General features: G+C 47.3%; 1 protein-coding gene across 1 annotated transcript in view; it reads left to right on the plus strand.

Moving 5' to 3' along the window:
• Positions 1–15,803, plus strand: part of ENTREP2 (endosomal transmembrane epsin interactor 2) — a gene marked incomplete at both ends in the record, with an annotated part of 388,800 nt that overhangs the window by 194,343 nt on the left and 178,654 nt on the right. Inside the window, one exon of the mRNA XM_079699957.1 lies at positions 12,077–12,133. Within this exon, the coding sequence (XP_079556083.1) occupies positions 12,077–12,133 (57 nt within the window). The remainder of the gene's footprint in view (positions 1–12,076; positions 12,134–15,803) is intronic.

Here is a 15,803-nt window from a genome sequence, read left to right on the forward strand (position 1 = left end):
CTGGCACATCTCTGGGGAGACCAGGCCTTCCTGCTCCCCACACACACTTGTGGGTCAGTGTTGGACCCCCAGCCAAGAGCTGGAGTTCTGGTTTCTTTCCCCCTTTATTCAGCTCTGCAGCCATAAGTCTGCAGAGTCCGTTGATGCCTGTTGTGAAGCAAAGGGCCCAACAGTGCAAGCGCTGGACTCTAGCCCCACCCACCTGTCCCACCTGGGGAAGGGGGCATGGTAGGGGGTTATCTCCCAGTTTCTTGGGTATGCCCCCACCCCCTGAGAAGGCAGAACCAGCCATGTTAGCCTGAGTCTCAATAAAGTGCTTTCTGTCTTCTGTATAAAACATGGGAAATAGAAGGTTTCACGGAGGGTGTTAAAATCCCACTCTCGGGAGATAATCAGAGGCGTCTTCGGGTTCGGTGCTAGTTTCTTTGTGTTTTTGCGTGTCGGCATTTGTATTTATTTACTTATAGAAGGGAAATTATCCCCCCTCCCAACCATTGGGTAGCCTGCTTTTCCTTTTCTTCTTTTTCTTTTATGTAGTGTGAACTTTTCCGAATGGCCCTAAATATTTTTCCATAACGAGACTCAACAGCAGCAATTGGGAAGGACCTGAAAGATAAGCAGTTCCCTCTTGCTGAAAACCCAGGTTGTTCCCCATTTTCAAAATGATAAATAACACTTTGATTAATATCTGGAATTCTTAGAAGAGGAATTACAGGCTCAAAGTGTATGCTTAGTTTAAAATATTCATCACATAATACAGGGATTAAAGATCAGTATTACTGAAGGCTACACACATAAAAGCCAGCATCCTTTTGCCCCCTTCCCAATCTAGTTTCCCATCATTAAGTTTCTTGTATTTCCTTCCAGAGAAACGTTTCTGTATGCACCAGCACCCGTTCCTTTCTGTTTACACAAATGGGATTCATTTTCTGCACACCAGGCTGTATCTTGTCAGTTATTTAACTTTGAGACCTTCCACAACAGCACAAACAGATCTACCTCAAATGTCATAATGCGTATATTCATGTTATGTGTAAATATCAAAGTTTATTTAACTAGCCCTTTATTATTACCCACTGGTTACAGCTTTTTGCAGTAAACAGTGTGGTGTACCTCTGGTAGCACATCGTAGGCTAAACTCCCATCACTGAGTATGAGTATGTGCAGTTTCTAATTTGAGAGGTTTATGAACTTGCCCCCAAGGCAGGCTGCCTCAATTTATACCAACACCCATAATGTTCCAGAGGAACCTTCCCCCCGGCCCCTTGCCACCACTGGGTTTTTATCTAACTCCACCAAAACACATTGACAGTCTGATTGATAAAAATATTTCTCTTTTGGCTTGCTTTTAAAAAATTGGAGTAGGTTTAAGCATCCCTTTATATGCTTATTGTCCATTAAAAATGTGAACTTGCTATTCCAAATCCTTAGCCATTTTTTTCTCTTGAGTGGTTCCTTTTTCGTATTAATGTATATGAATTCTTTGTGAACTGAGACGATCAGCCCTTTGTTTATTGTGCGTATTATAAGTATTATTCCCACATGCAGTTGGTCTCTGATTTTATGTTCTTTTTAAACATAAATATATGTTCATTGGCTCTTGCCACGACTACATAAAGAAGCACCCAAAAGTCAATAGTAGCCAGTAGCCTACGTTTATTTTCTCCTCTGGGTTTGTAGGTCACTGGGGCCTACACTTTGGGCTGGAGGCTCCTGGTTGGGTTTGGGTCTGTGCCATGTGTCCATTCTGGGGCCCAGGCTGATGGGGCTGTGTCCTTCTGTGGGCCAGGAGGCAGGAGCGCACAGGGCGAGGGGCAACACGTGATGCCCCCGGGGTGCCTTGGGTTGGCGGCCACCCCCATCTCCCATGGCCAAGGCCAACATCGGGTGGGGACGGCACTCTGCCCACTCTGTCCAGAGGCTACCACGTCACACGTCAGAGCCTCGTATTTCTTATACAAGGAGGCCCTAGGACCGAGAACCAAGATTCTGTTCATCACATGCAGGTGCTTTTTAAAAACAAATATTTAATTCATTCATCTTTTCTATTAGGACCCTTGATTCTGTGTTGTGCCTCAAAAGGCTGACTTCTTTTCTAAAGATTCTTTTAAGATTCTGCCATGTTCTTCTAGGGTGTTCATGTTTTGATTTATGTTTTACTTCTTGGTTCCTCTGGAATTTTTTGGGGTATAAAAAGTGACGTAAAGATTAAGCTTTATTTCTTTCCAAGTGTCTAATCAGTTGTCCCAACACTTTTGATTAGATAGGTTTTCTTTTCCCCTTTTTAGTATGTGAATGAGAATTGCATGGGATTTACGTATTGCTTCGTCCTTCTATTTAAAGAAATGAATCTTTTTCCATCTAATAATGAAGTATTTTATGATTTCAGTAGATGTTTGAGATTTTCTTGATAGTGCTTTCATTCATTGCATGTTAGTCTGTTTATTCTAAGACAGTCTACCTTTTTGCTTGCTGTTACAAATGGAATAATCTTTCCTTCATTTTATCCTCTTTTCTAACCGTGCTTTTCTTACATGCCTATGGGAAAGCTCTTTTTTCTGTAGTTCATGAGTTTATATCCTGACATTATAATGCGGTGAGTCACTTAACCTCTTGGTACTTTACTTTTCTCATCTGTGCAGTAGGGCACAAAGATCACACATGCCTTTCAGGGTTGTCAGGGTACAAAGAGGTAAAGTGTAAAACCTTGGTAAGTGTCTGGTATACAGTCAGTGCTCAATAAATGTGAGTATTGATAGTAATATACTTTCTTCATATGTTGATTTTCTAACCAGATGGTTTACTAAATCCTCTTATGGTTTCTTTTTCTTTTCTTTTCTATCAATTCCCTTGGGTTTTCTAGTTCGATAAGTATATCGTTTTCAAGTAGTAGTAATTTTGCCCCCCTTTCCAATACTTATATTAGTTTTCTGTTGCTATAGAGCAAATTACCACAAGCATAGCGGCTTAAAACAGCACAGATTTATTATCTCACAGTTTCCATGGGTCAGGAGTCTGGAGCATTTGGGCTGGGTCCCCACTCGGGGTCTGAAGGCTAAAATCAAGGTGAGGCTCGATGCAGCCTCGTCTGGTGGCGTGACCAGGGAAAGATCCGCTTCCACACTCCCTAGGGTGTTGGCAGAACTCGTTCTCGTGGTTTTCTTGCAAGCTGTGGGCTGGAGAAGCCCTCTACAACACGACAGGGCAGCGCACTCTGCAAGGCCAGTGCAGAATCTCCCACGTGCTTCAAATCTTTGACTCAGGAAGGGCCGAGACCCAGAGGGCTTGCTTGATGAGGTCAGGCCCACCCAGGAGAAACTCCCTTGGATTAACTCAAGGGAGTTAACTCTAATTGATTTGGAACCCAGCTATGGCTGCAAAATCCTTTCACCCTTGTCACAAAGCGTAACCTCAGCCCGATGGAGATCGAAATCGAAATCGAAATCCATCAGGTTCACGGCCCCTCCCATCCTCAAGGGGATGGGATTCTGTAGAATGGTACACCAAGGGTGGAGGTCTTTGGGAGCCTCTCACTAGTCTGCACACCACACTAGTATTTTCAGAAGAATTTTAAATATAAGTGATGATTGTGGGCATCTTTATCTTATTAAATGAAGAACTTTTTTTTTGTAAAAAATGGAGATTGAATTTTATCAAATGGCTCTTCTACATCTACTAAATTACCATATTTTTCACTTTTATCATATTAATGATTAATTTTATTACTACATTTCCTCTTAGTGAACCATCTTTTCATTCCTGACATGAACCCCTTGTCTTGTTATTTATCCTTCTAAATGCACTGCTAAATTCTATTTTCTACCATTTTATTTTAAAATTTATGTTTCTCTGTTTATAAGTAAAATTGGTCTATTTTCTACTCTTTTGATATTTTACAGGTTTGTAATTGTTAGGCTGACATTTGTAAAAAAAATTTGGAAGGTTTCTTTGTTTTCTCTCTCTGTGCTCAGAGAAATATTAAATAGTGTTGGAAATCTCTGCTTTGAAGTTTGTGAAGAATTTGCCTGTAGCTGTTTGGCCACTTTCCCAATTTCTTAGTGTTAATATGTACATTTAGTTTTTGGATTTGAGAGGGAATCAATTATAGTAATTTATATTTTGCATACCACATTAGTAATTTATATTACTAGTATAAATTAATATAAAATTAAAGTAATAAGGCTTCCCTGGTGGCACAGTAGTTGAGAGTCTGACTGCCAATGCAGGGGACGGGGCTCGTGTCCCGGTCCAGGAAGGTCCCACATGCCGCAGAGCGGCTAGGCCCGCGAGCCATGGCTGCTGAGCCTGCGCGTCCGGAGCCTGTGCTCTGCAATGGGAGAAGCCACAACAGTGAGAGGCCCGCGTACCGCAAAAAAAAAAAAAAAAAAAAAAATTAAAGTAATATAAACCAATATAAAATTATACTAATATTTGTAATTTATATTATACATTAGAAAATCACCCGTGACATCCTGGATGCTGTAGATTGAATGTTTGTGTCCCCCTAAAATTCACACGTCAAATCCTAGTCCCCAGTGTGATGGTATTTGGAGTAGAGCCTTTGCGAGGGGATTAGGTCATGAGGGTGGAGTCCGCATGAATGGGATTAGTGCCCTTATAGGAGAGACTCCAGGAGCTCCCTCACTCTTTCCACCACTGAGGACACAGTGGAAGGACCACTGTCTATGGACCAGGAAGTGGGACTCACCAGACACCGATCTGCCTATGCCTTGGTTTTGGACAAAGGACATGCTCCTTTAGGCACTGCAGGTCTCCGAGGCCCCCCACCTCATCTGCAAATACACACACACACACACCACACACGATGGCAGGTGGCTGGAGTCCAGGGAGCAGGGAGCGGTCAGAGCAGTGTATGGCTGCAGGGAGGTTGCTCTGAGCCTGGATGCCCTCTGCACAGCGAGACTGGCCAGGAGGGCCCATCCTGAGGTCTCCACGCTGTGCCATGAGGTCCCTGGAGACCATAGTGTTAATCCTGGGTGCTCCCTGGTTACTGGCAGAAGTACAACTCTATTGGGAAAAATTCCTCCATTTTGGGTCCATAGAACCTCACTGATGAAGATCAAGTGCTGTATTCACAACAAAAGACTTCCAAGAATGCAGGCATCAAAGAAAGTCAGCTGCAGTGAGTGGGTGTCAACAGAAACAATGAAGGACAGACTCCTTCCTTTCACTACCCCCTTGGACTCTAGAACCTCTGAACGTGAACCAGTTAAAGTAATTATGGGCAGAATCCTAAAGATGAGCATGCAACAAGAAACTATCTGAAACAAATAGCTGTATTTGGGGAAGGGTAAAAATAGAACTTATAAATACCTAAAATATAACCATTGAATTTTTCTAAACAAATGCAAATGTTCAACAGCTGATTAACAGGGAAAACTAGTCATCTGGAAAATACACCTGAAGAAATTATTCGGAATGAAATACTGAGTGGCATGGGTGTGGACGATGTGAAAGAAGAACTAAGGGATTTGGAGGATGAAGTACGAAGGATCAGCATGTGGCTATTGGGGTCCCCAACAGAGAGAATGTAGGAGAGAAAATATTTGAAGAAGTACTGGCTAAAAATTTCCAGAACTAATGAAAAATATAAATTTACAGATTCAGAAGCACAGTCCATCTCAAAGAGGATAAAGAAAAAGAAATGCACACATAGACATATCATACAGAAACTTCAGGACACCAAGGGCAAGGAGACAATCTTAAAAGTCTTTAAAGAGTGAGCAACACCCCTCAAGGAACAGCAGTTTAACGACAGCCAACTTCTTGATGGTGACAGTGGAAACCAGAAAGTAGAATAATATCTTCAAGCTCTTGAGAGAAGAAACTGTCCATCTAGGATTGTGTATCCAGCAAAACTACTTTTCAAGCATGAGGTGAAGTAAGAAATTTACAGATAAACAAAAAAGGGGAATTTGCCACTCAAAGATCTGCACTGAACCAAGGACTTCTAAATCAAGGGTTCCTAACTTCTGATAGAGCAGTCTGGTGAGGTCTTTGGGGTCCCTCTCAGAATGAGGTTTTTAAATGCATGAAATAAAATATACAGGATTACAAAGGAAACCAATTATTTTAAAACATTTTAAAATCAACTTATTTTTAAAAGCATAATAATATATGTGCGACATTACTCATCAAATAACAAAATCCAGTGGCGGGTCTAGAAACTACCCTAATTTCAGAGTAAACAGCTCTGGAGAAGCCTACGTCTTACAGGGCAGAGCCGGGGCACATGAGTTTGGTACCCAGCGTACGTGAGCTAATTTGCATCAAGGAAACACACATTGCAGTAGAACAGGTGGCGTGTGTCTCAGCTCTGATTTTCTTTTGACTCATGAGTTATTTATAACATTTATATGATTTTACTTTTTTTTCTTTCATGGGGCAACTTTGTCATCGATTTATAGCTTTGCTACTGTATGAAAAGCAAATGAAAGCTGTAGGGTTCTTTTTCTATCGAGGAGAAGGTCCTTTGAGGAGAGTGGCTTTCCTTGTGGATGTTCTGAGTTTGATGCACTGATATGCAGAGAAAGTTGGGACCACGGGCCGGAAGCAAACGGTTGGGAGCAGGAATGTGCTGAGGGAAGGAGGCACAGGCATGGGTGGGATGGGAAGGCTGCAGAGGTGTCTCTTTCCCAGACGGGAGCCAAGATGGACTCAGGAGGCTGAGGGCCTGCACGCCTGATGGAACCTGGCCATGTGGCTCCGGGGAGACCCAGACAAAGAAAACCAGGCTGAAAGAGAAGAAAATGGAGGTGGGATAAAGTAGGAGGATCATCTTCTCCATGAGGCCCACGTAGCGCAGGCCTGCAATCCAGAAGGTTTGGAAGGTGGGGACCCACAGACATCTTTCATTCTGATCAGCTCAGAGTACTATCTGTGCCCTTATTGCAACAGCAGGTCTTTCTTCAGACACGTGAGTGCTGGCTTTTTAGTGGTAAACTAGCACCACTGTAGCTGTGGGGCAGCCGGCCATATATTTTGTGAAATAATTTAATTGCCTTTCAAGTCTGCATTCTGGAAGCAGTTGCTTCACTACCCGAAATGTTGCATTACCATTTGCCTTTGAACCAGATTGGAAGATCTGAAGAAAGTTCCTGATTTTAGGCAGTGAAAGAACTTTTCAATCTCAGAGACAAGATTTAAAGGACTGATTTATTCCGGGCCTCAGAGTACAGGGGCAGCACCAATCAAAGGCAAGGACTTCTGCTGTAAAGATGCTGTTACTTCCCCGCAGTCTCTTATCCCCTCTCATTGCTCTCAACAGCAGGAAAGCTCTTTCTCATTTCTAATTTTATCTCTTGCGTCTTTGTAGGCTGAGTGGGGAAGTGGAGAAAAGAGCCAGTTGGCGTCCTCACAGCAACTCACAGGTGCTGGGAAAGTTAACCCTCCTCTCTGGGCAGCATCATGCCTTTCCTGTTCTTTTTGGCTTTTCTTTCACAACTACTGAATTGTCTGTTCCTCTTCTCTGACCCTCTTCAATGTCTTTGTAAACTGCAGACTTTGAATAACAATCCTGGCAAATTAAACAGGGCAGAGGGTACTTGAGATATAATTTCACTGGATGCAGGACCCCGTTCCTCACAGGAGTGGTACAAAGTAAGCCTGCAGAATTACCGAGATAGCAGAACATGCCATTGTCCTGCCTTGTTGCTAGGATTGAGCAAACAGCAGTTCAAGCCAAGTCCCTGTCTTTTCAGAGCAGGGATATGGTCCCTTCCCCTGGTTGCCATGGGGATGGGAACAGGCACCCTCAGGGAGGAGGAGCCCAGTATCTGGTCTTTGAAAGTCTCCTCCACTCTAATGTAGTCTCCCTTGTTAGAGCTGGTGCTGGTGTTTCTGTACCAGAGGCAGAGAAGTCCGCTCTGCCTGAGAGCAGACGTGGAGGGAGAGGGGATATTTAGGAACAAAAATCCAGCATCCCACTCTGGATGTGTTAGTGTATTAGTAAGCTTAGGCTGCAGTAACAAAATATCGTAGAAATAATGCCATTTGCAGAAACATGGGTGGACCTGGAGATTGTCATACTGAGTGAAATAAGTCTGATAGAGAAAGACAAATATCATATGATATCACTTACATGTGGAATCTTAAAAAAATGATACAAATGAACTTATTTACACAACAGAAACAGACTTATAGATATTGAAAACAAACTTATGGTTACCAGAGGGGAAAGGTGGGAGAGATATAAATTAGGAGTTTTGTAATTAATATACACATACTACTATATATAAAATAGATAATCAACAAGGACCTACTGTAAAGCACAGGGAGCGCTATCGATATTCTATAATAACATATATGGGGGCCTCCCTGGTGGCGCAGTGGTTGAGAGTCCGCCTGCCGATGCAGGAGACATGGGTTCGTGCCCCGGTCTGGGAGGATCCCATATGCCGCGGAGCGGCTGGGCCCGTGAGCCATGGCTGCTGAGCCTGTGCATCCGGAGCCTGTGCTCCGCAACGGGAGAGGCCACAACAGTGAGAGGCCCGCGTACCACAAAAAAAAAAAAAAAAAAAAAAAAAAAAAAAAAAAAAAACATATATGGGAAAAAATCTGAAAAAGAATGGACATGTGTATATTATAACTGAATCACTTTGCAGTATACCTGAAACTAACACAACATTGTAAATCAACTATACCCCAATATAAAATAAATATTAAATTTAAAAAATTATCATAGACTGGGCCAATTAAACAGAAATGTATTTTCTTGCAGTTCTGGAGGCTGAAAGTCTGCAATCAGGATGCTGCCATGGTCAGGTTCTGGGGAGGGCCCTCTTCTTGGCTTGTAGACTGCTCACTTCTCTGTGTCCTCATGTGGCCTTTCCATGGTGTGTACACGTGGAGAGAGAGATCTCTCTCTCCTTCTCTTCCTATAAGGCCACCATCCCATCATGGGGGCCCCACCTTCACAACCTAATCTAACCCTAATCAGCTCCTGAAGGTCCTGCCTCCAAATACCACCACATTGAGGGTTGGGGCTTCACCATATGGATTTGGGGGGTACACAGACATTCAGTCCCTGACAATTTGTTTTTTATTTCTGCAGAGCAGATTTCTGCAAACTTTGCAGCTTACCACAACACCCATTTACCATCTCACAGATTTCTTGGGTCATGAGTCTGGACATGGCTTAGTAGGGTCAACTGGCCAGGGTCCCACAAGGCTGCAGTCAAGGTGTTGCCAGGGCAACATCATTTCAAGATGCTGTCCCTGGGGAGGGTCACGGAATAGCACATCCTACTCACACCCAAGGGGAAGGCATTATACAAGGTCGGAATCTCCATGCCTCATTGCGTTTGATGGTTTTATTCTTTGCCTTCGTATGGGGGACTTGGATCCATTCCCAATTATAGTTATTATTGATATTTAGAAATGTAAATTATCTTCAAGAAGCAAGTTGTCCATGTTTGTTGGAAGTAAAATTATTTGAGGGGATTTGTGGAATTATAACTTCATGATGAAGATGGGAAATGTCAAGAATTTTTACTGTGGCCTAAGATAAGTGCTGTTAACTTCCTTTGTGTTTAGAAACCTCTGCTCTTCGGAGGTCCAGTAAAATCCCTGTTGTAAGTGGCCTGGTCATTGTAGAGACTTGATAGTTTTAGCAGCTTCAGCTTAGAAGATGAAGGGGTTCTGTCTGTGCGCATCAGAGAGGACTTGAGAGGCCTGGGCTGGTTTGGGAGTTCAGTGGGGCCCCACGTTCTCTCGAATTCCTAGCCCCTTCCTGGGTGAGGAGGCATTGGGCCACGTCTGGAAGGATGGGTGAAATGTCATCTGGTAGAAATGGGAAGGAGAAGGCAGAGCGTAAGTGGACATCTTCTGGGAGATAGTCTGAGAATTCTCATCCTCTCTCTAGGCTCAGTCTGGGCGTGGCCAGTGTTGGTGTGAAAGACAGAGAGAGGACACTGTGGAAGCCCTGTCCTAGGGGGATGGTGGGGTCAGAGCTCAGCCCCCAGAGCTTGGCCATCATCTGAAGGAAGAGAAAGGGGTGGGGCTGAGGCAGGGGGCCAGGAGGTGGGGGGTGACAGGAGGGGAGTGCTGAGTATGGAGGGAAGACAGCCTGCAGGGGTTCCGTTCCAGGGCTCGTGTTTGAGAAATACAGTGGCTTTGGTGCCCAAAGTGGCCAGGACATGAGTGGAGGGTCACTTAGGGCGGTGCTGGTGGGAAATCAGGGACCGGATTTGTGTGGGTCTGGTTGCCCGGCCAGGGAGGTGACATTCACCTGACAGAGGCGTCCAGCACAGTTCCAGTGGAGGGGCAGAGGTGAGTGAGTGGCTGAGCACCCCGTCCAGGCAGGTAAATCATGAGAGCGAGGGCAGGCAGAGGGGGAGGAGAGGTGTCGAGAGGAAGAGCCAACCCAGCTTCACGACTGCGGCTCCTGAACACGCCAGGAGCTCAGATGTTGACGGCGGAGTTGGCAGAAGTTTTGGATTCGCCGCACGAAGGTTTGGAGGTGGAGAGAAGAGGTCAGGGTGTGCGCTATCCAGCATGAGGTGGTGGTGAGAGTCCCGACAGCCTACCCTTAGGAGAAATGGCAGCTCAGTCCAACGGAAAATGACTTGGGGGAAGTCGTGTGTCCATTGAGGAGGAAGAATTCGACACCAGAGAGGATGTTCTGATGGGTGGAGTGTTGCGTGCAGAAGGGGAGAGAGCGGCTTTAGAGGCACATGGAGAAGAATGATGGAGACTTGGCCTCGGAGACCATGGGGCAGGGGGATGGGGAACAGCAGCCCAGGGTTTCTGTGACGGCTGGAGCTGGAGCTGGGCGGCATCACGGAGAGAGGAGACTCGGGAGGTGGGAAAACGGTTGTCTGTAACATTTGCAGCACTGGCTGCGTTTGGAAGAGGTACGTGCCCTGAAGAGAGAAGGTAGATGTGACAGGCTGGGGAGCAGAGCCTGCTGAAGCTCTTCCATTCATTCTTTTCTGTTAATTGTGTGTGTGTGTGTGTGTGTGTGTGTGTGAATAAGGTTTAAAGCCTTTCATATAAAGACAACTGGTCCGGGTGTTGTTGGACATCTGAGACCAACACGGCACTCGGTGGGTGGAGGCTGCAGGGTCTAAGACTCAGTCCTGCTCAGTGCAGAGGTGCCGGAGGGTGAACTGGGCTCCGTCACCAACGGAACCTTGTGGGTCTGTTCAATTGCGTGTTCTCCTCTGGGTCTGGGGTCGGTCCTTTTGGAATCCCAGGGGAAGTGCAGCCCGGCCCCTCCAGCCTGGTCCCGGACTGCCTGGCCCAGGCCCACCGTGGAAAGTCAAGGTGGTAACGGCCCTTGTCTGTTGCATCCAGCGACCCCTCTGAAGGCAGACTGTGGTGGGCAGTGGGCACGGGTTGCAGCTGTGTCTCTGTGGTCCAGTGGCCCTGCCTGGACACAAGGAGACTGGGAATGTGGGGATCAGCAAACATGGGTCTGACGTGGGCTTGGGGGGCAGCCCGGAAGAAGGGTGGGCCAGGAGCCGAGGGTGGTTCTCCTGGGAGTCGGCAGACACAGGGCAACAGGGGTGCCAGGGTGGAGGGGGCACTGCTGGGGAGGTTCTGGGGGGACATGCTTGGGACAGGGGCCAGGGGTCGGACGGGGCTGGCCTGGGCCGGGGCGGGCAGCTTAGAGCCAGTGTGGACAGCGAGGGAGCCTCCTCGGTGGGGTGAGAGTGAAGAGGAGACCCCTGTAGGGGCTGGGGGGCGTCCCAGGTGTGGGAGAACAGAGGGAGCCTTCAGGCCGCTGTGCAGGTTGCGGGTGACCTGTGAGTGGGGACAGCACCGCCTTCCCCAAAGTAGTGTGTTCAGTGCTGTCTGTGATGTTAAATCACACAGCAAGTATCTCTCAGGACCTGGGGGGATAAGGCTGAGGGCCCGGGGGTGGGTGGGAGGCTCGTTCAGAAAGCGCAGCTGCTCTCGGCATCCCTGCGAGCTGGTCACTCTGGCCCCGCGTGGTGGCTGCAGGTGTGACTGTCGGGAGGGACAGACCCACCACCGTGACCCACTCCTGCCTGCGTGCTGTGCTCTAGAAAAGTCCTGGGAGGCTCCTCACCCCCTGCTCCCTCTGTTCCAGGTGCTGCTGTCGGGACTCATCGGCATCGTCTCCTGGAAGAGGCCCCTGTCCCTCGTGGTAAGTGGCACCGCGGTCCCAATGCGGCCATGAAGCAGGGCTCTGCCCGCGGAGGTGTGAGTGCTTTCAAGGCGCGTTAGTCTTGACTGTGGGCGTCCTGCTGCCTCCTCCACAGGTGCTCACAGGCCATCCTCTTCCTGTTTGTCGGTGTTGTGCCCTCTTGGAGGACATGCCACCGACAAAGGCATTTTAATAAGTGCAGATGCAAGCGTTTTCTCTAGGCGGATAAACATGATCGTGCACATGCATATGCTTACGGGTGATCCCACAATAGGACGTAGCTCATCCGAGTTCCAGAAATGTTAGCTTTCTGTGTGTTTTGGAGACTGTGAAACTCTATGAGGTATTGGTATTTCTTTGCATAGATGTTTCTTTGGAAGAAGGAAGAAAGGGGTGCCCCTGGAACCCTCTCTCATGGGGTCAGGTCTCATGCTGGGGAGGAGGATGCCACACGGTGGGGTGGAAAGAGGATGATGGTTTTTCCATCTGAAAGTACCCAGAGCGAATTTATGTCTATCGATTTGTACGTGTGTTCTTCTCAGCATGCGCATTAATATATTTATGTGTCCACGTCAGGACTGTACGGAGAGGTTTTCTGGGTTTTGATGGAAAATGAAAAAGACGGCATGGATTTTTTCCTCTTACGTGGTAATCAATTATTTAAAATCTCTTCTTTAAGTGATTAGATTTGGAGATAATGACATACTAAATATTAATGGAAATAGAAAAAAACCCACAAATCTTGTCTGTTGTAAACACCTCCTCCTTCGTGAGGGGAATCATGACATCCTGAAAAGGCACTGGGAGGGAGGGGTAGTTTAATTCAGGGGGCCTCCTCTTGTACAAACTACTGAGAAATTTCCTTAAAATGTTTTTATATTGAAATTTTCAAATATTCACCAAAGTAGAGAGACTAGTATAATGAACCCCATGTACCCCTATCCGTCCTCAACGGTATCAACATTGACTGGTCCTGTTTCATCTAAGCCCCTTGCTGGATTATTTTAAAGTAAATCACGGCTTGTGTATCGAGACGCTGACTCTTCTGTGCAGGGGCAAGTGGCGGCAGACACTGGGCTGTGGGCCCTGACGTTTTGGCTGTGCTGTGGGTCCTCTTCAGGGAAATGGGGATAACCTGCCCATCCCTCCTGACCTACCCCCACCTTGCAGTGCAGAAAGAGTAAGCCCTCAGCCTGGTGTCTGAACAGAGGAAAGCCGCCCTCCTTCGGGTGGGTGTGTGGGATGGGAGAAAGGGCACCTGTCCCCCGGCCACCGCACGCCCGTCCCAGCCCTACCCTGGGACGGAGCTTCTCGGGACTGGGCATCTTACCGCGAAGGATGCACGTGCTCATGCCTGCTGAGGGGTCAGGACTCCTTGTGCAGGTGGCGCAGGTGTGTCCTTGGGGGTGGGGGGGCCCACAACAGTAGGGTGGGTCTTGGGGCCTCGCCCAAGGAGGGTGGCCCCAGCGGGAGCCCCTGCAGCCGAGCTTTCAGGGGCTTACCCCCCAGCTCCGCGCAGCCCAGCAGGTCTCCAGGTAGACGAGGAGGAAGGGCTCCCCCAGCTCAACTGGCTGCTTTGCTGAGTCAGGGAGGTAAGGGGTCGGTTAAGGTGACACCAGCTGCTGTCAGACCCCATACTTCGTGTCTTAACTCCGTGAACATCTGCTTCCTGCTCCCGTCCAGGCGGGCCTTCCAGGCAGTGACTGCTCCCCCGACACGAGATTCAAAGACCCCGCTTGCTTCCACCGGCGGCCCGGCCCTCCCCAGGCCCGTGGGGTCCCCTGCATTTCAGTGAAGGGGGGAGAGGATGGAGGAGAAACACGTGCTTCTTGACTTCCTTGGCCTGAAAGGAACACTCATACTTGCACATCACACCAGTGGGGAGGGCTCGTCATGGGGCCCGAAGTGTGTCTGGTTGGGAAGGAAGCTGGAAAAGGTGGTCCCTCCCTGGACGGGTCCCTCCCAGAGACGGCCTATGTTGTGGAGTGGGGACAGAGTCTTGGCGGAGAGCTGGTTGTCTCTGCTGTAAGGACACTCTTCTGTCTGTTGACCAGGATGATACAACTTTTGATTCATTAGCAGAAAACTCACTCTCTGAACTGTGAGCATTGATGTGGCCTTAGTTTTTCTCCCTGCCCAGCCTCACCCTGACACCTGGACCCTCTGGACTTGCGGCGTGTGGTGTGGCCCCCAACTGACAGGTCCTCCCCGACCCCTCTGGCCTCTGCCCTGCCCTTCCACTAATGAGTGGGCTCGCTTCTCGCTGCTTCTCGCTTCTCGCTGCTTCCTGGAAGCCCTCCTTCCCCCCAGGCTCCTCCTAGCGTCTGCGTCCAAGCCCCTCATTGTGTTCCACAACATGTAGGGCCCACCTACAAACTACTGTTAACAGGAACCATGTGCTGGGCGTTTCCTTCGTGCTAAGCCCTGCACGGGATCCCCTGAGCTTATCCACACAGTATCCTTGTGAGTAAGCTACTGTTTTTATCCCCATTTTCCAGAAGAAAAGGAAGACTTAGAAAGGTAAGTATCTTGCCTAGGGTCTCACAGCTAGAATAGCTTGAAGTCTTGATTTAAATAATTCCTTTTTTTAAAAATTATTTTGTATTGAGGTGACATTGGTTTATAACATCATATAAGTTTCATGTGTACAGCCTTATATTTCTACATCTGTGTCCGCTGCAGTGTGCTCATCACCAGATATCCAGTTTCTATCCATCACTCCTCCACTGAGCCCCTTTCCCCTCTGGCAACCACTATTCTGTTCTCTGTGTCTACGTGTTTGTTTTTGGTTGCTTTGGTATGTTCATTTATTTTGTGTTTTGTTTGTTTGGTTTTAAGATTCTACATACAAGTGAAATCATACAGTATTTGTCTTTCCCTGTCTGACTTACTTCACTTAGCATAAAACCCTCAAGGTCCATCCATGTCGTCACAATTGGCAAGATTTTATCTTTTTTATGGCTGAGTAATAGTTTATTGTATATATATGTACCACATCTTCTTTATCCATTCCTCTGTTGATGGACATTTACGTTGTTTCCATGTCTTGGCTGTTGTTAATAGTGCTGCAGTGAACATCAGGGTGCATGTGTCTTTTCAAATTAGTGTTTTCTTTTTCTTCAGATATATGCCCAGCAGTGGGATTGCTGGGTCATATGGTAATTCTATTATTAATTTTTTGAGGAACCTCCATACTGTTCTCCATAGTGGCTGCACCAATTTACATTCCCACCAACAGTGTAGGAGGGCTCTCTTTTCTCCACATCCTCACCAACATTTATTATTTCTTGCCTTTTTGACAATAGCCAGTCCAATGGGCATGAGGTAGTAATCTCATTGCAGTTTTGATGTGTGTTTCTCTGACAAATAGTTCTTTTATACCAAGATCCAGTTTTATCCTTTACTCTAATGGTACGTTTCCATCTTCCCGAGGCATAAAACTGAAGAGGCCACTGTGAGTTCTGGTTCATTTCCAGGGGGACGCGACACCCCCCCCCCCACCCCGGTGAATGACCACAAGAGCGAGTTGCCCTCTCTGAAGGGAGGTGTCTGCCCCTCGAGGTGTTAGAAGAGCCTCGCAGGCTGGCTGGGGGAGGCCAAGAGCGACGCTGATGCGGGGCTGCGGGGGCTGCCCTCGGTCGGTTGGCCATATCTCTCCTCCGACGGGCTG

Source organism: Hyperoodon ampullatus, assembly GCF_949752795.1.
Source record: "Hyperoodon ampullatus genome assembly, chromosome: 3".
Taxonomy (NCBI): domain Eukaryota; kingdom Metazoa; phylum Chordata; class Mammalia; order Artiodactyla; family Ziphiidae; genus Hyperoodon; species Hyperoodon ampullatus.